Source organism: Danio rerio, chromosome 7 (genome assembly GCF_052040795.2).
Source record: "Danio rerio strain M-AB ecotype USA chromosome 7, GRCz13ab, whole genome shotgun sequence".
Taxonomy (NCBI): domain Eukaryota; kingdom Metazoa; phylum Chordata; class Actinopteri; order Cypriniformes; family Danionidae; genus Danio; species Danio rerio.
This window is the reverse complement of record NC_141027.1, coordinates 15,686,519-15,707,006: the sequence shown is the minus strand read 5'-3', so window position 1 is coordinate 15,707,006 and position 20,488 is coordinate 15,686,519. Positions and strand designations below refer to the sequence as shown.

General features: G+C 39.1%; 1 protein-coding gene and 1 long non-coding RNA gene across 3 annotated transcripts in view; one reads left to right on the top strand and one right to left on the bottom strand.

The window, feature by feature from the left end:
• LOC147843062 (uncharacterized) overlaps positions 1-20,488 on the top strand; it is an 812,539-nt gene that overhangs the window by 749,426 nt on the left and 42,625 nt on the right. The window lies entirely within an intron of this gene.
• Positions 1-20,488, bottom strand: part of mef2ab (myocyte enhancer factor 2ab) — a 53,372-nt gene that overhangs the window by 11,398 nt on the left and 21,486 nt on the right. For both annotated transcript variants that reach the window (XM_087260743.1, XM_087260744.1), the window contains exons 3-4: positions 3,226-3,360; positions 1,326-1,503 (exon numbers count right to left, since the gene is read on the bottom strand). In XM_087260743.1, the coding sequence (XP_087116869.1) occupies positions 1,326-1,503; positions 3,226-3,360 (313 nt within the window). The remainder of the gene's footprint in view (positions 1-1,325; positions 1,504-3,225; positions 3,361-20,488) is intronic.

The window sequence follows — 20,488 nt, the reverse complement described above, 5'->3', positions numbered from 1 at the left end:
GGGATGGGAGAGAGGTTTAGGGGGGTGAGTGTAACGGAGGCTAGCTAGTAAAGTGCTATGCAGGTAAACCTTACACCTTTGACCTCTGAAGCTGCTCTAGTGAAGGGCGCTAAAGGCCATGGTCTATAGCCTCCTTGTTAGAGCAAAAGACTCCTATGCAAAGAACCGGGGATTTGATCCCAGCTCAGATGAGGTTGTGTGTAATAGGACCGGTAGGTTACACATATATTTAAGTAAATAAATAAAAACATGTCAAAATGACATAAAATTGGTTTATTTAATGTTGTTTTGACATCAATGTAGTTTACATGCATTGTAGGGTCACAAAATCTTTACTTATTGTGTCGTTATTTAGGTAGTCATCAATGTGTTAATATCAAATGTACGTCAAGGTTTTGGCATTAAATTAATTTGCATTTTTGACATCAATGTCAAAGTTTCCCACTAGGAAGGAGGAACTATATGACCAGGATGTTACAATAACAAAAAAAGTCATACCTCAGATCTCAGTAAATTTTGGGGTCCCCCAATATAAATTCATTGTGTTCTTTGCTATTTGCAGCATTTTTCTGTATTTTCATGTGTTGTGAGAATTTGCATGTGCACGTGTTGTCAAACTGATGGAGATGTTTTCGAAAAGTGTTTTAAATTTCGCTTGTGTTTTCTTCACTTGCAGTGTGTTTAAGCTAGCGCTACGTATTACATTGTGAATCGTATTGGTATCGCGGTAATAGTACAATATATGCATCGCAGACCTATGTGATAATGACATTTATTTTATGCATTGGGCGTTTATCTAAATTTGACCAATCAGGTGGGGTCTTACTAACTTTATCCATACCTCCTCAGTAGTTGCTGTTCTACTGATGGCTGGACCGACTCAAAGGTGAGCCCAGAGCTGAAAAATAAACACTAATGGCAGGAGTCGAGATGAGAGAGGAAAATGCTAACAGCCAATCAGAGTCAGAATATTTGCAGAGGTTTTCACTCACTGAGTATTTTAAAGACTAAATGTTTGCACCTTGACATGTTTTTTTTATTATAAGAATTAATTAGATCTGAAAATGATCTTTGACCTGTTTATTTTAATAGCATTAAATAAATAAATGGTCCAGTATCATGCAGCCCTAGTTTGATCCCTGTCTGCCACTGTATATTAGTTATAATAACTGATTACCATATTCATCAACTGCATGGTACTTCAAGTAACCTCAAATCATATCATGGTTTATCCATTGCACATCACAACACTGGTATGACATCATGGTGTTGATAGTATTGCATTTACTAATATCTGAATATAATGTACTGTACTACATACTGACCGATGCCAGCAGTGCTATTGGTGGTCTGAAGGGTGTTGGAGGGCAGAGACAGGATGTTTGTCCCGCTGAGGGTCACCGGGGTGTCCAATGAGTCGTTTGTACTGTAGGACAGGGTGGTGGGGTTGGTGACGGGCAAAGTCAATGGCATTGAGAAACTCTGGTGACTCAAAGTGGCTGGCTAATGTAAAGACAAATAGAGAGAAAGATGAAGATTTAACAACATTTAAAATGTCAATATTCAGTATTTTAGTCTAAATTCTAAACAGTGATTATAAGAGAATTGCTATGTGGTGGCTAAGGTATTGGGTGTTTTTTATTTAAAGAAACACTCCACTTTTTCCAAAACAGGCTCATTGTACAACTCCCCTAGAGTTAAACAGTTTCACATTTTTTTTTAAAATCCATTCAGCCAATCTCTGTGTCTGGCGGAGCACTTTTAGCTTAGCTTAGCATAGATCATTGAATCGGATTAGACCATTAGCATCACCCACAAAAAAGTAGAGTTTCAATCAGTTTCCTATTGTAGGTCTTCACTCAAATGATGTTTGCTCTTTGTACAAACTACTTATTTAAAATGAACGGAAACAGCACAATTCTTGAGTTGTTTTTGGAACATCTTAATTGATTTATGTTTAATCCACTTAAATAAACATAAATGTAAGGTGCTCTGCAACTCTCACATGGTCACCCACTGAAGTTAAGTCTTTTTTTTTTGTGTAAAACTTCACTGTTCAAAAATGTGGAGTATTTACTTAAAGCAGGGGTGTCCAAACTCGGTCCTGGAGAGTTTAGCTCCAACTCTAATCAAACACACCTGAACCAGCCAATCAAGCTCTTACTAGATACTAGAAACTTCCTGGCAGGTGTGTTGAAGCAAGTTGGAGCTAAACTATGCAGGACACCGGTCCTCCAGGGCCGAGTTTGGACACAACCGACTAAAAGCAATGCTTTACTGTATGTAGTTTCTAAAGGTAGAGTTCACCTAAAAAAATGATGGAAAAAATGTTGGAAACTTTTAGCCACTGTGCAGAGTTACTGAAGTTTGTCCTGCACGCTTGCGTTTTGTTTTTAGTTACTTCTTTGGTTCGGTGCGTTAATCTGATCGTTACTATTATTCAAAAGAAGGTAATGATTCGCACTCAATTGCTTCGTACTGTTTTTATTTTTACTTTTTCTTACATTTTACGGGTGATAACAGACAGACGTTTTTGTGCCGAAACGTCTGTTTGTCTGTTATCACCCATAAAATGTAAGAAAAAGTAAAAATAATAACAGTACGAAGCAATTGAGTGCTAATCATTACCTTCTTTTGAAACTTTTAGCCACTAACATACATAGTTTTCCAACAGTCATTCATTCATTCATTTTCCTTGGGCTTAGTCCCTTATTTTATCAGGGGTCACCACAGTGGAATAACCCGATATTGGAAAACACCCATACACTCTCACATTCACACACACACACACACACACACACACACACACACACACACACACACACACACACACACACACCATGGCCATACACCTAAAGCGCATGCCTTTGGACTGTGGGGGAAACCAGACCACCCAAAGGAAATCCAAGCAAACACGGGGAGAACATGCAAACTCCACACAAAAATGCCAGCTGCCCCAGCAAGGACTCAAACCAGCGACCTTCTTGCTGTGAGGTGACAGCTCTAACCGTGTCGCTTCAGTTTTCCAATATTTTTCAGAAATTTTCTTTTGTGTTCAAAATAAGATAGAAACTCAAACACGTTTGGAAGAAAAGGAAGTTAAATAAAATATGGCAATTGTCCCTTTTAGGTGAACTATCCCTTTAAGGTTTAAGGTGATTAGTTAGTTAGTTGTGTGCATAACAGTGATGATGAGATGAAAACCAGTCACAAAATGTTGCTTACAATTTTGTGATTTCTCATCATATTGTCAAACTCTTCATTAATCTTCTGATATTTCTCCTCTGCGTGAGGGGTGAGGACATATGAGGCGTCTGGATCTGGACTGTCACAACCTCTGTGTTCCTTTTTATTTAGCACCTGAAGGGAACAAGAAAAAATAGACATTATGACACCATTGAATATCTAACATTCACTATGATTCTATTAGCTCTCCTCTATATTTTTCCACAAATTCTATTTACCATAAATATTTTTTCAACACATTTCTAAACATAATAGTTTTAATAACTCATTTCTAATCACTGATTAATTTGATCTTTTCCACGATGACAGTAAGTAATATTTGTCTAGATATTTTTAAAGATAGTAGTATCTAGCTTAAAGTGACATTTAAAGGCAATTTATCTAGGTTAATTAGGTTAACTATGCAAAAAATTATTGCTTATTAATATTGACCTTAAAATAATAATAATAAAAAAATAAAACTACTTTTATTCTAGCCAAAACAAAACAAATAAAAGTTTGCAATTCCAATTTTCCAGAATAAAAAAAAATATATTATAGGAAATACTGTGAAAAATTCCTTGCTCTGTTAAACATCACTTGGGAAATATTTGAAGAAAAAAAAAATCCCAGGAGGGCTAATAAATTTGACTTCAACTGTATATAAGAGAAATCTGCTGGCAATACACATACACACACACACACACATACACACACACACACACACACACACAAGCGTGCTTTGGCCCGGTTCGAGGCAACTGTACCTAGTGTGAGTACGGCCTATAAGGCTCGAACCGAATCTTTAATTCGTCATATTTAGAGATATTTACTAATATATTTGAAGATATCTGTAATTAGTTTACTAACAGTCCAATTACAGTTGTAGATATCTTGAATTGGATTTTTGACTCATTTACAGATATCTGCAAATATTTTTCAATGGAAGTCAATGGAGGAATATGACTAGTCAGTCATAATATATTTGCAGATATTTCCAATCTGACTAGTCGAATTATAATTATGACAAGTCAAAATATAATTAGAGATATCTCTAAATATATTTATGGATAGTCAGAACAAGGTTTAAATGCTTAAACGGCTTGCCATACGCTCTCACCCAGTAGCACAGTGGAGATTTCTCTAGTTATATCCTTTCAGTCGTTTGATATGCAGTGACATGCAGTCAAATATTTCGCCAAACAGTCCTTAGGGATGCGGTGACACGCAGTCAGATATTTAACCGGACAGATCCGCCACTTTTGGCGCTCATAAACAATCATAAAGCTCTCGTGCTGCAGGAATGAGGAGGTCTGCTGAAGGCGCGCAGCTGACGTGCAGTGAGGGGTTTGCGTCTTTAATAAACTACGGCAGTTTGCGATCACTGAACAGTAAGAATGATTAATAAATCCATGTGAAACAGCCCCTTAAAAGTCACGTCTCGCTTTCAGTTTAGGGCTTTGGCGCGTTTTGCACTCACACACAAGCGTACCGCGCCAAAGCCCAAGTGATCCGCGCTCAGGCACACCTCTTCCAACTGGGCCAGGGCCGGCTAAGTGAACCGTGCTTGAGCCTAATTCAGCGCACTCACACTTCTCAAACGATCCGGGAAATGGGCCTGGGCACGGTACAGATGGCATAGTGTGAGTAGGCCTATAGTCTCATCCAAAAGACGGCACTCACTGAGCAGTATAGAGTCCTCATCAATATACTGGGGTGTTAGGACCCACACAGACCGCAGGTTGAGCACCCCCTGCTGGCCTCACTAACACCACTTCCGGCAGCCTCCTAGATTATCCGTGTGGTCTCCTATACAGGTACTGACCGGACACAGCCCTGCATAGCTTCAGTGGGTGACCATGTGAGAGTTGCAGAGAGCCAGCTTACAGATTATTAAACTATTAAATTCAAAGGAGGGTTGAACGTTAATCATAGTTATGAACTAGTGTTTTCAAAATAATATCGTTTAATGTGCATGTGATGGATCATCATAAAGGCATTCATACATCAAAATATAAGTTAATTTTGAGCTGAGAAAATTTTAACAGAAGCACAGGTCCATTACTACTGTACAGTAGAATGTAAAATAATAATATTAGTGATAATAATTTATTATATAAGTTATTAAAGCAAGCTTTTTGATAAGTTATCTAGAAAAAAAATGATAAAAAAATGAAGCCGATTATATTGGACCCTAATGAAATAGTCCACAGATAATAGTGTCTTAATTATAAAATTAATTAGCAATCTACTGAAATAATAACACAAGCATGTTGCAAGCCCAATAATAAAAAATACATACGGTAGTACTCATCTACATAACACCAAGCATTATAAATGTTTAAAAAAGCCGAATGTTGTTATTGTGATGTGTCCTCATCATATTCCATGTTTAATTCAGCAGCTGCTACTGTAAACCCTGTTATTTCACGTCACGCTGGAAATGGAAGGTCAAGCTGAGAGCATTGCATTATGGGATGCAGTATTACATTCTTATGCTAGCAAATGTCATCAAAGTATTTCTATCCATATAGAAAATTTACATATATATTACAGGACACTAGAGTGTTAAAGCAACAGTGAAATACAGTACACAGACGAGCATTTCGCAGCAGTTTAAGAGCCCTTATGAGTGTGGATGGAGATCAGAAGTTTACCTCATCCCTACGCATTTGTAATACTTCAAGCTCTGTGTTTTAATATTATATAACTGGGCCTTATATTACTTTATATGAAACAGATAGGGGTTGTTGAGCTCAAGTGAAGCTCTAACTGTCTATAAGTCTAAGTTTAATTAAATACTAGATGTTATTAAGGAAATCACAAAGCAATTACGCAAACACAGAGGGGTGACCAAACTTTTGCACAAGACTGTATATTTACAGACAAAAAGTCCTACAGAGAAGAGCTAAAAAAAATACAAATAAAAGAAAGAATGGTGATAGTGGAAGACAAGAGAGAACTAGACCTGAGACATTTATGTCAAGGTTAGTATATAGTCCACTTGAGTATTAGTAGACTGCCTGCTTAATATGTTAATACTGATCCTTCAACAGACATTTAACTGACTATAAGAAACTTTGCAAGTACATGTCAACTTACACTAACCCCAACCTAACAGTCTACTTATAATCTAATAAGAAATAGTTAGCATGTAGGTGCAATGTAACTTAAATTCAACAAACGGCACCTCTTCCAATTCGGGTATGTGGAGAGATTTTTGCTGGAAGAATCTTACCAGATACTTTATAACCCCCAAATTAACATGCATGCAAACACAGGAGAAGGACAGGGGACAGTGCTGGAGGAAATGTGGAGAAGACTTGGCAAACCACTTTTACATATTTTGGAGTTGCCCAGCCATTCAGTCATATTGGAAGGACGTAAAGCAAGTAATACATAATATTTTTAGTGATGATGTGGATCTTTCTTTTACAACAATTTATCTGGGAAATATTGCAGCCAACTTAACGGTAAAAGACAAGTACTTACTCCTAGCAACCAGTAAGAAAACTGTGACTCGAAAGTGGCTACAACTGGAACCCCCTACAAAATCTGAATGGTTGGATATCATATCTAATGTTCAAAATATGGAGAGGATGACTTTTTCTTTAAAACTACAAATGGACAAATACCTGCAATATTGGGAGAAATGGATTGTACTTCTGCCTTTACAGAGTGTAATCTGATTTATATATGTATTTGTTCATGTGACCTGTAAGGAAATATGTGACCTGTCAACCGTTCATTTAAGTTCTGGTGTTTTATTGTATTATTTACTTAATTTTATTTTCTTAAAATCTACTATTTGTACTTTTTTCCCTTAAAAAAAGAGAACTAAAAATAAAGTATAAAAAAAAAAATTCAACAAACGGACCATTAAAATAAAGCATGACCAACTATCTCTGTAAACCCAATCAATTAATAGTTTGCTGACTTTAATAAATATACTGACCACATGTATTTGTATGTGTTCATATTTCTCACTTTATTTAGATATTCAGGGCAAATGCTTGATGAAAAAATGTAGAAATATAAAATAAATATTATTTAAATACAAAGCACCTTTTCAAAAAATGTATACAGATTCAATATAAAAATAAAACATAATGCATGCTAAATGTATATATTTAATTGTACTTTGAATCTAATTTTCTCTCAATGCATCTATTTCTGTCTGCATTCCTGTAATGGTGTGTAATATTGCACTCAAATAAACTATGAAAGGGTATTACCACAAACAATGTATTTTGTGACACCACAATGTAAATGATAGACTTTTTATTTCGTCCATCCATTATACAGTACATCGTCATATTGCACAGCCCTATCACATGCCAATATACCCTACTGTGAAACAACCACAGTACTACGCATCATTACGCTATGCTTATATGAAACCAGCATAACTCTGATTCAGAAATATCTGGTACACGTAAGCGATTAGTGATTTATGGAGGCTAATGAGAGCAGCGTTCGCCAACAGTGCCAAGTCTGTGACTGATAGTATCTCAGGTTTCCTCCGTATGAATGTTGGATAAGTCTGGATCCTTATTTTTAGCTACAACCAATTAGCACCACACCACAGAAAATCTGTTCACATGACTTCAGCTGCAGCATTTAGCTACAGATAAAAACGAGACGTTGCAAATTTAAACATTCACCATTCAGATGAAACCTGATATCTCTGGGACAAATGGTCTCGTGGTCTGCAGTAGCATCTGGAGTTGCACAAACAACAATCAATAAATACATTTGTGACTACCAATCAAAATTGTTTTGAATCAAACGAATGCTGGTAGCCATATGGAAATCTTATATATGACCATAATTCAACATGTATATGAAATACAGTACTGTGAAAAAGTTTTAGGCCAACATTAAATCTGTTGTCTTACTGGTGGTATATAATGGATATTGGATGTAAAATTAGAAAACCAGTCAGACGTGTAATTATTTTTGTCTACTTTCTTTATTGATACTGTATATATACGGAGTGAATAAATGATCTTTCAGCTGATGTATAGGTTATTAGGATAGGAGTTAGGTTTGAATTATTTTGGTTTAATTGTTTAAGACATGTGAACGAATGTTGGAGAGAGGTTGTTTGTCTGCATTTCTAGCAGTATTGTTAGCAATATTGTCTGAATTGATGGAATTGAATGTTGAAAAGTACAGACAGGTTTTAATCTATTATGCAATTCCTTCTGGAAAGGACTTCAGTGGTAAAAGTTTTCATTTTCAGCATGATAATGATCTGCTAATTGCAGTAAAAATTCTATTTTGGAGAAAAAAAAAGCTGAAGAAACATAAACTGTCATGAAATGGCTTCCACAGGGTCCAGACCTGAATATTATAGAGGCTTTATGAGATCATCAGGAAAGAAAAAGGAAAGATATGACACTAAACCAAAAGAAGAACTCTGGAAAGTGCTAAAAGAAGCCTAATATTACACAACACATTATTAAATTAAAGCAGTTCAAGCTGTGCTTGGTGCCAAGAGAAGCCATATTAAACAGTCTTTTGCTTGAAGAGGAAATGTTGTGCTGTTGTTGTTTTTTTAGCACATATTCACTATATTTTCTGGTTGTTTTTAATAAAGAGACTGATTTATTATATCACAGTACTGTATATTTGAACATGTTCATGTTTGTAATTTCAATAGTTATTTTGAAATTTATTTTGCATATGACATATACACTTACTGGCCATTTTATTAGGTACACCTTATAAGTATCAGGTTTTTGCCTTTAGAACTGCCTTCATGGCATAGATTCAACAAGGTGCTGGAAATATTCCTCAGAGAGTTTCACCATATCCCAAAAGTACTCTATTGGATTGAGCTCTGGTGACTTCGGAGGCCATTTGAGAACAGTGAACTTATTGTCATGTTCAGGAAACCAGTCTGAGATGATTCACACTTTATGGCACATTATCTTGCTGTAAGCAGCCATCAGAAGATGGGTACTCTGGTCATAAGGGGATGGACATGGTCAGCAACAATACTCAGGCTGACACAATGCTCAGGTAGGTCAACTTGATGCTTAATTGGTACTAATGGGTTCAAAGTGTGTTGAGAAAATATCCCCCACACAATTACACCACCACCAGCAGCCTAAACCATTAATAGAAGGCAGGATAAATCCATGTTTTTATAGTGTGGATGCCAAATTTTGACCCTACAATCCGAATGTTGCAGCAGAAATCGAGACTCATCAGACCAGGCAACGTTTTTTCAATCTTCTATTGTCCAATTTTAGTAAACCTGTGCCAATTGTATACTCAATTTCCTGTTCTTAGCTGACAGGAGTGGCAGCCGGTGTGGTCTTCTGCTGCTGTATCCCATCCACCTCAAGGTTAGATGTGTTGTGCGTTCAGAGATGTTCTTCTGCATACCTCGGTTGTAACAAGTGGTTATTTGAGTTACTGTTGCCCTTATATTAGCTTGAACCAGTCTGGCCATTCTCCTCTGACCTCTGGCACTTATCCACTATCCAAACTTATCCAGCAAATGTTCTACGCAGCGGATGCCCTTCCAGCCGCAATCTATGACTGGGAAACATCCATACACACACACACACACACACACACACACACACACACACACACACACACACACACACATACACACACACACACACACAAACACACACACACACTACGGTCAATTTTAGCATTGACCCGGAGAGCACCCGGAGAAAACCCACATGGACACGGGGAGAACACGCAAACTCCACACAGAAACGCCAACTGACCCAGCCAAGGCTCAAACAAGCAACTTTCTTGCTGTGAGGCGAACATGCTACCCACTGCGCCACCACATCGCCATCTTGTCATCATATATGTTATACAGTATATGTCATTTGCATTTATTACCATTTATCAGCTTTCTATAAGGGTAGGGTGAGTATTTTTGCAACATAAAACATTTTAAACATTCTAGACATATTCTAAACATTTAAATGAAAATTGTTCATTTCAGATGTAAAGACAGATGACAGCTGCTTATATGGCAACAAAACACACTGAATCACCTTGGCTAGAGTCATGCTGATTGTAAATGGAGCAAATGCATGTGAAAATGAAGATGTAATTTGAGCACATGCCTCACAGTAGACAGTGATCTATAATTACTCCATGCTGCATGCTTGAAACGTGGCCCAGCTGTTTGCTAATTGCATTACAGCAATGGTAAATGCTGCCCGCAACTCCATATGATAGTGTTACTACAGGCATTAATGTAATCTGTTAAAGCCCATTCATGTTTCTGTTCAATCACATATGGATCATAACACTGAGAATGAATCACTACTGTGAAACGTCATGGCAGATATGTGTGATCAGCGATGCTGTTTTGAATTTGCACAGAAGCTAATTGAATTGGATGCATGCATGGTTTATAAAACGGTTTAATGTGGCGTTTACACCGAGTTTCAGTTTTAAAACACATTATGGTTATGTCTGGCATCTACACTACGGCATATTTGACCCATGAAGGCAAAGCTAGGCAAGTTCATTTATAAAGCACATTTCATACACAGTGGCAATTAGAAGTAAGTAAAGTAACGTAAAGGTTTATTTATAAAGCACCTTTCCCAGACATTGAGTCACAAAGTGCTTTACAATAAGAGAAAACAAGTTAAAGAACACATATCAATAAAAGAAAACATGTTCAAACATATTAAAACAAGTTTAAAAAAAAGTACAGAAACATTAATACTGTTAATTAAAAGCTTGACCAAAAAGTTTTTTAAAAGTTCAACAGATACCAGAGTTCTCAGTGCTATCGGGAGAGTTCCAGAGCCGTGGGGCCGCCACACAAAGGGACGGTCACCTTTAGTCTTAAGACGAGTTCTGAGAATGGCTAAAAGGTCTTTGCCAGAAGACCTCAGCGACCGGCTACATGAGTGACTACGTAAAAGTTCTTGAATATATAGGGGTGCTTGACCATGTGTAGCTGAGCTAATAAGTATAAAATATACCAATGCAAATTATTAGTGAACTTCATCAAAACTTTACTTTTTAATTACTTTTGTTTTATATTTTATTTTCTTAATTATAATGTTTTGTATATAGTTTTGATAGAGATGTTTTTTATGCGGAACCATGTTGGCAAATGTTTATGGAGAGCACATATTAGTGGCGCACACAGCAACTCATGCGGTGTGTGGGCAGGCAGCGCCATCTTCAGTGTTGAATTCGCCGCTGACTGAGTTGGTTGCATGTTCTCTCGCTCTGCTAACGCGAGCCTGGTAAGGATTTTCAAGCGAGTTCACTGAGTTATTTTATGTGACAGTGAAAGTATAAACGTGATAAAACTATGATGTATCGAAGATGAATGTAAATAATCACATTTTGAGTGCTTAAAGTGACTTTTCTTTCTAATTGGCAGAGTGGAAAAAGAGAGAGACATTTCAGCATATTATTGTGCTCTCTGTGTTTTTACAGGTATGTTTATTATGTTTTGTTAAGTGATGTTTGAAATCTAATTATACAAGTTGTGTAAAATGAGGTCTGTTTGCAAAGCAATATAATTTTGCATATATTCATGTATTTTATAGTGTTAAATGTTTATTTGTGTATCTTTTCTGATATTTGACACTATTTTTCATTCTATTGCTCACTAATGTAGTGACCAGTGAAACATTATATTCCTTTTACAACTTATCTGATGTATACTATAATGTTTATTCTTTACTGCTAATTTTTGTGGTCTATTTATTTGTATTTATTTTCTTTTACCTATTGTTTTTGTCAATTTGTTGGCTATTATTAATGCAAAGAGTGTTGAATTCGCCGCTGACTGAGTTGGTTGCATATTCTCTCGCTCTGCTAACGCGAGCCTGAGTGGAAAAAGAGAGAGACATTTCAGCATATTATTGTGCTCTCTGTGTTTTTACAGAATAAACCAAACTTGAGACCTCCAACGCCGCTGTTGTCTTATTGGGAAAAAACACACACAACCAGAGTAAAACTGCTACATTAAAATGGTGCCGTGACCTACTGGATCAACAGAGTCAGCTGCAGCCGACCACCGGAGTTGTTCTACATGTTCGTGGCGTTCGTGTGCTGTAAGTGGAGGCTGAAGATTCCGTTTCACCACTGTTCCAGTAGCTGCTTCGTAAAAGAGACTGAAAAGACAAAGACTATTCTGCGGTTTGATACTGATGAACTTTTGGTTTCTCCTCATCTAATTTATTTCACATTTTCTGAGGTTAGTTATCCTTTGTGCTTATTTTGCTGTAAAATCATACCATGGCTGGGGTAAGAAAAGACTCTGAGTTTATGACACCATACCTTGGGAGGGGTAGAGGGCTGTTGGGTATAGAAATCCCTACCGCTGGTAAACCTAGAGCGTTAATTTATAGTCCTCAATCACACAATACTCCAACAAACGAACCTGCTGGTCCGACTGCCTCTACTCCTAATAACGCCGATGATAATGTTGCACAGCAGTTACGTGACCTTATTGGTGAATTAGGCAGTCAAATAGGTGATTCCATTGTCAACCGCCTGTTAGTTAGCCAAACTCCAGTTGCCACTTCTAACCCAGTCACTGTTAATCGTGTTGTCCCTGAATCCACTAGTGCAGGCCATAGTCTCGCTAATGTCAGTCTAATTGTTAAACCAGACATCAGAGAACCTCCTATGTTTAGAGGTGATGATTCAGACAAATGCACGATTCAGGAATGGATAGAGCTGATGGAATTGTATCTCCACAAAGCAGATTGCTCTAACAAAGATCAGGCAGATGAGATACTGAGCCATCTGCTAGGCAGGGCTAAAAATATTGTTAAAGTTAAACTGAAGTGCAACCCTGATGAAGCCATCTCCCCTGAAACCATCTATGATGTGTTAAGACGTTATTTTAGTGAACATCCTGGATCCTGTCAACCCCTAGCTGACTTTTATGCGACACAACCCAAAGCAAATGAGTGCCCTGTTGACTACTGGGTTAGGTTAAATACAGCTGCTGAGTTAGCAGACAGTCACTTGCAGAAACAAGGCGCGAGGATAAAAAACATGAGTTCTGAGATTTCTATGATGTTCATTAGGAATTGCCCAGACCCAGGCCTTTCTAGTGTCTTTAGGTGTAAACCTATAAGTAAATGGACTATCACTGAAATCCAGGAAGCCATAGATGAGCACCACAGAGATGTTCAGTCTAAGACACTGCCTGTCACTCATGTAGTTAAGTCTGTTCATGTTGCTACAGCCAAAGTATTGTCCAGTCCACACACTGTTCCTGGTGGTGAGAGCTTAAATGCAGCTGCTCCAGCTTTTGTCCCTGATAGTCCACTCAAGGCTGCAGAATCGCCATCTTCAGAAGCTGGCATTTTGGAGCGTGTTTTAAACATGCTAGAAAGGGTGCTGGAGCGTACTAGCCAACCTGCTCCTGCCTCACAACCAAGAGTAACGCAGTGGCGCAATACATCTCCATGTAGAGTCTGTGGTGACAGAAATCATTCAACCCGTTCACACTGTATGAGAGAAAAGAGATGCTTATCATGCCTAGAAACTGGACATCAACAAAAGCAGTGTCACAAAGTTGTCAGCCCAGCTGGACCTCCTGCTTCGGATTCATATGTTCAGGGAAACTGATGCACTCACATTTTGGAGGGGACTATGTGAGTGTACAGCATCACACCCTCGCTATGGATGATAATTTCTCTGTTTATGATGAGTGTCGCAAATCTGCCTCCAGTGATATTGTTTTTTTTCAGAACATCACCAAGCTAGAGAAGTCAGATAGTCTGTTCTATACACCAGTGTTATTGAATGATAAAGTTTCAGTTCAAGCTTTGCTAGATAGCGGATCCATGGCTTGCACGATTAATGGAGAAACTGAACGAAAGTTGTTGAGTGAAGGTATGCCTGCACAAGTTGATCAGTCACACATGGACATCCTTCTCGTTGGCTGTGGTGGTGTTAAAGTCAAACCAAGTGGAGTGTACCAGCTAAAGATGGATGTGTATGGCAAACAGCTAAGTGTGCCCACGTTAGTTGTGCCTGATCAAAAAGACCAGTTGATTCTGGGTACTAATGTTATTAAGTTCTTACTCACCCAGCTCAAACAAGACTCTAATTATTGGAATGTTGTGAACCACCCTGTGCTGTCTGGAGAACCTGAAATTGAGCAGTTCCTGAACATGCTGTCGGGCATTAACAGATGGGAGGGTAACAAAATCCCTGACATTGTGGGCACTGCTAAATTGACCCAAGCTGTCACTCTTTTGCCCAAACAGGAACATCTTGTGTGGGGTAAGCTACCACAGACTGCTCCAGTTTCCTTAGGTAGTGCTATTATGATTGAACCTACAAAGACACTGACCCACAAAAAAAGTGTCATGGTGGGAAGAGTTATAGCGTCCATGTCTGGAGATAGATGGGTCCCAGTTAAGATCATAAATCTTCTTGATAAGCCTATTACGCTGAAAAGGAACTCCAAAATTGCCGATGTGTTCCCTGTTGTGGCAGTGGAGGACCTTTGTGTGCCTAATGATCATGATGATGAAATGGTGAGTGTGCACTGCCAGAAGACTGTTGGTGATATTGTTGATGAGGAAGATCGCCCAGTCTCCAAATTTCATGAGAGCATGCAAAAACTTAACCTTGGAGACCTGGATATTGACTCGTGCGAAGTATCCACTTATTGGAAGAATGAGTTAGTGCAGCTCATTAAAAGACATGAGGAAGTGTTTTCGAAGCATAAATTGGATTGTGGGAAAGCCAAGGAGTTTGTCCACCGAATTCATTTGTCAGATGATCGTCCTTTCAGACTTCCATACCGCCGTGTCCCTCCTGCTCAGTATCTAAAGCTGAAAACTGTGCTCTCGGAGATGGAAGAACAGGAGATAATACGCAAGTCGTATAGTGAGTGGGCTTCACCCCTTGTGCTAGTATGGAAGAAGACTGGAGATCTTAGGGTGTGTGTGGATTACCGCTGGCTGAACACTCGAACTGTTAAGGATGCCCACCCCCTGCCTCATCAGGCAGACTGCTTGGCAGCTTTGGGAGGCAATGCCATCTTCAGTGCAATGGACTTGACCTCTGGGTTTTATAACATCGTTGTATCCGAGGAAGACAGAAAGTTCACTGCCTTTACAACTCCCATGGGCCTCTTTGAATTTAATCGTTTGCCACAAGGGCTCTGTAACAGTCCCGCCAGCTTCATGAGACTCATGACCAACATCTTCGGAGATCAGAATTTTCTCACACTGCTGTGCTATCTCGATGATCTTTTGGTGTATGCCCCAAATGAAGAGGAGGCCATTAAACGGCTTGAGCTTGTGTTTACTAGGCTGAAGGCACACGGACTGAAATTGGCCCCTAAGAAGTGTCATTTGTTAAGACGTAGTGTGAAGTTTCTGGGTCATATCATTGATGAGACTGGAGTGGCAACAGATCCGGATAAGGTCAGTGCCATATCGGCTGTGTCTGAAGCAGACCTCATGATGTCAGATGGACTAACACCCTCACAAAAAAAGATCAAGTCATTTCTAGGAATGGTGATGTATTATCAGAAGTTTATTCCTAACTGTTCCAGTGTAGCTAAGCCCCTGTTCAACTTGACAGCAGCACCTAAAGGGAGGAAAACATCTCAAAAGGGTGAAATAAATTTTAAGAAATTAAACCCTGGTGACTGGACAAGTGAACATAGTGAGGCTTTTCAGAATTTAAAGTCATCTTTGCTACATTCTGTTGTGCTGGCACACCCCGATTTCAGCAGACCATTCATTTTATGCACCGATGCGTCCTTGGATGGTTTAGGGGCTGTACTTTCCCAAGTACCAGAAGGTGAAAATAAGGCACGCCCAATCGCCTTTGCCAGCAAAGCCCTCACCAAGGCACAAACTAAGTACCCTGCCCATCGTCTGGAATTTCTAGCTTTAAAGTGGTCCGTCTGTGACAAGTTCAGTCACTGGCTGAAAGGACACGACTTTACTGTCTGGACGGACAACAATCCTTTAACGTACATATTAACAAAGCCCAAACTAGACGCATGCGAGCAGAGGTGGGTGTCTAAGCTGGCCCCCTATAGCTTTAACATTCAATACATACCTGGAAGCAAAAATGTGGTCGCTGATGCGTTAAGTAGACAGCCCTTCGTCCATCAGAGGGTTGGTCAAAGACTGATATCTGAACCATACAGTGTTCTGTTAAATGAGGCAGAAAAAGTTAAAGAAGACACTGTTCAGGATGCCTTTAGGTTAAGTGCGAACATCTGCACTGTTGAACACCAAGCCTGTAGGCCACTAGAACACTGTTCTCTTACTTGCACTGAAGTATCAGCAGTTCTTGATGTCCATACTCAATGGGAAACAGGAGCATCTGATAGGGCGATCCAATGGCTCTCTCAAGGTACTCACCAGTTGTTGACTCCAGGTCCCAGTCCACTGCCTGTGTTCTCACTAAGTGAGTTGCGACAGAAGCAGCAAGATGATAAGATCCTCTCAAGAGTTTTGTTTTACGTGAGTAGAGCAAAGAAGCCTTCTAGGCGTGAGAGAGCTGGTGAGACATTTGAGGTTCTCAAAACCCTTAAACAGTGGGAGAAGCTTAAAATGCTTGATGGAGTGTTGTACAGGGTGACAAAAGATGCCCTGACAGGGAAAAAGAGGTGGCAGTATGTGGTTCCAGCTTCCCTTGTCAGTCAGGCTCTTTTGGGGATCCACAATGAGGCTGGACATCAAGGTCAGGGTAGGACTTTATCCCTTGCGAGACAGAGGTTCTTCTGGACAAGTTTGGAGCATGATGTGCGTGAACATGTTAAATGTTGTAAACGGTGTGTCGTGAGCAAAACACCCGAACCTGAAGGAAGAGCCCCTCTGGAAAGCATTAAGACATCATGCCCACTGGAGTTAGTATGCATAGATTTTTGGAGTGCTGAGGATTGCAGTGGTCGCAGTGTGGATGTCCTGGTCATAACTGACCATTTTACCAAAATGGCCTGTGCTTTTCCCTGTAAAAGTCAATCTTCAAAGCAAGTAGCGAGGATTCTTTGGGATAAGTTTTTCTGTATTTATGGCTTCCCTGAGAGGATCCATTCGGATCAGGGTGCCAACTTCGAGAGCCAACTCATACGTGAACTACTGGAAGTCGCTGGTGTGAAAAAGTCTAGGACAACTGCTTATCACCCCATGGGCAATGGCCATGTTGAACGTTTTAATAGGACCCTGGGTAGCATGATTAGGTCATTACCTCCAAGGAACAAGCAAAAGTGGCCGCAAATGTTGCAAACTCTGACCTTTGCCTATAACTGCACAGCCCACGAGTCAACTGGCTATGCGCCTTTTTATCTAATGTATGGCAGAATTCCCAAGCTTCCAGTGGATGTGATGTTCAGTAGCATAGAAAGAGACTGTGCCATTGCTGATTATGATACTTATGTGAAACGTCTAAGGGATGACTTGAAAGAAGCTTTGTCTCTTGCTCAAATGAATTCTGAAGCCAGTCAAAAACGGCAAGCGGACTTGTACAACAAGAAGACAAAAGGATGCAGGATTGAAGTTGGTGACCAGGTTTTGTTGGCGAACAAAGGTGAACGGGGACGGAGAAAACTAGCTGACAAGTGGGACTCCACACCTTATGTCGTTGTTGATCTTAACCCTCAGTGTCACACATACCGCATCCGTAACACCCACAATGGGTTAGAGAAGACAGTTCATAGAAACCTGCTTCTACAAGCTAACTTCTTGCCAATTGAGACTGAAGGAGTTGAACCCTCATTCAGTGATGACTGTGAACTAGATGATTGTAGCAGTGCATTGAGTGGCGCTCTAACACCATCGTCTGCTTGTAGTCATGCAGATCGTACTGCTAGTTGGGTTGCAGAGACATTAGTCCCAGATGATGTCCCAGACAGTGTACCTATTGACACAGAGAGTGTTCTGTCATTGGTAGTGAACCCCGAAGCTTCTAGGACTTGTCTTTCTATAGTGCAGTCTGACGCCTTAAGTTGTGAAGATGTCATGGTTCATTCTGAAGTGACAAAAACTCATTCAGAGACAGACTCACTGATATCAAACAGAGCTTTGACTAGGGGTGCAAATACCTCTGAATCTGTTGTTTTGTCTTCCAGTAGAGTTTCACTTCCAGTTAGGACTAGGGTCGGAAGACTTGTGAAGCCTGTAAATAGGTTAATTCAAAACATGACTCAAAATGTGAGAATGACAAGTTCAGTCAGTGAGTTTGCGAAATCTTTATTGTCATAAGTCCTGATAATCATAGGATAAAATCCTTTTCCCTTGTAGAATCTTATCTTTTGAGTCAATTTCTCACAGTGTGTGGAATTCTGAGTTTTCAAGTCACTGTCTTGTTGAGGTCAATATGATGGTGTTTTGGGCACCATTATAGCAAGTGCGTCTTAGTAGGCCTGATCAACCTGTTTGGACCACTTACCCTGTTAGGTGGGAAGCATATATGCTGCTGTGACTTGCGTATTAAATGACAGTTGAGTTTCTCAGATAAATACTAGTTAAATTAATTTTTTTCCCTAATTGAATGCTTACCTTGAGGTGCAAGTTTTGTGAAGTTCAGAGGGGAGTATGTAGCTGAGCTAATAAGTATAAAATATACCAATGCAAATTATTAGTGAACTTCATCAAAACTTTACTTTTTAATTACTTTTGTTTTATATTTTATTTTCTTAATTATAATGTTTTGTATATAGTTTTGATAGAGATGTTTTTTATGCGGAACCATGTTGGCAAATGTTTATGGAGAGCACATATTAGTGGCGCACACAGCAACTCATGCGGTGTGTGGGCAGGCAGCGCCATCTTCAGTGTTGAATTCGCCGCTGACTGAGTTGGTTGCATGTTCTCTCGCTCTGCTAACGCGAGCCTGGTAAGGATTTTCAAGCGAGTTCACTGAGTTATTTTATGTGACAGTGAAAGTATAAACGTGATAAAACTATGATGTATCGAAGATGAATGTAAATAATCACATTTTGAGTGCTTAAAGTGACTTTTCTTTCTAATTGGCAGAGTGGAAAAAGAGAGAGACATTTCAGCATATTATTGTGCTCTCTGTGTTTTTACAGGTATGTTTATTATGTTTTGTTAAGTGATGTTTGAAATCTAATTATACAAGTTGTGTAAAATGAGGTCTGTTTGCAAAGCAATATAATTTTGCATATATTCATGTATTTTATAGTGTTAAATGTTTATTTGTGTATCTTTTCTGATATTTGACACTATTTTTCATTCTATTGCTCACTAATGTAGTGACCAGTGAAACATTATATTCCTTTTACAACTTATCTGATGTATACTATAATGTTTATTCTTTACTGCTAATTTTTGTGGTCTATTTATTTGTATTTATTTTCTTTTACCTATTGTTTTTGTCAATTTGTTGGCTATTATTAATGCAAAGAGTGTTGAATTCGCCGCTGACTGAGTTGGTTGCATATTCTCTCGCTCTGCTAACGCGAGCCTGAGTGGAAAAAGAGAGAGACATTTCAGCATATTATTGTGCTCTCTGTGTTTTTACAGAATAAACCAAACTTGAGACCTCCAACGCCGCTGTTGTCTTATTGGGAAAAAACACACACAACCAGAGTAAAACTGCTACACATGCAGAGCTCGATATGTAATGACCAGAATCTTAAAATTTACTCTAAAACTAATAGGATGCCAGTGAAGTGCCTTAAGAACAGGAGTAATGTGTGACCAGGGGCGGACTGGGACTAACAATCAGCCCTGGCACACCGCCTTTCCTTTTTTACGGTCCATCTCTGACAATTAGCTTGTGTTGCACTTACTGTTTGTTTGGCATTCTTGCTAGATTTTGATTACTTCCGCATAAGCTCTGATTGGGTCGGCCCCTCTCGAAACCAGCCAGACATTGCCGATTGGACCAATGCTTAACATTTATTATTATTATTACTATCATCATCATCATATTCACATCTTGAATGGGATAAAAGCTGATTGCATGTAAAACAATACATATAAAAAAAAAAAACCATTTAATTAGCATACCTGCCCACATTTTTAAAAAAATGGTCCGGCCCTTCTGGCATTTGCCAGAATTGCCAGATGGCCAGTCCGCCCCTGTGTGTGACCTCCTACTGCTGTTGGTTAAAAGCCTCACTGCTGCATTCTGCACAACTTGCAATCGATCCATAGAAGATTTGATTAGACAAGTGAACAGAACATTACAATAAACCCATTGTGAAGAGATGAAGGCATAAACAAGCATCTCCATCTCTTCTTTGACACAGAAATGTTGCTCAGATGAAAAAATACAAACAACAGAC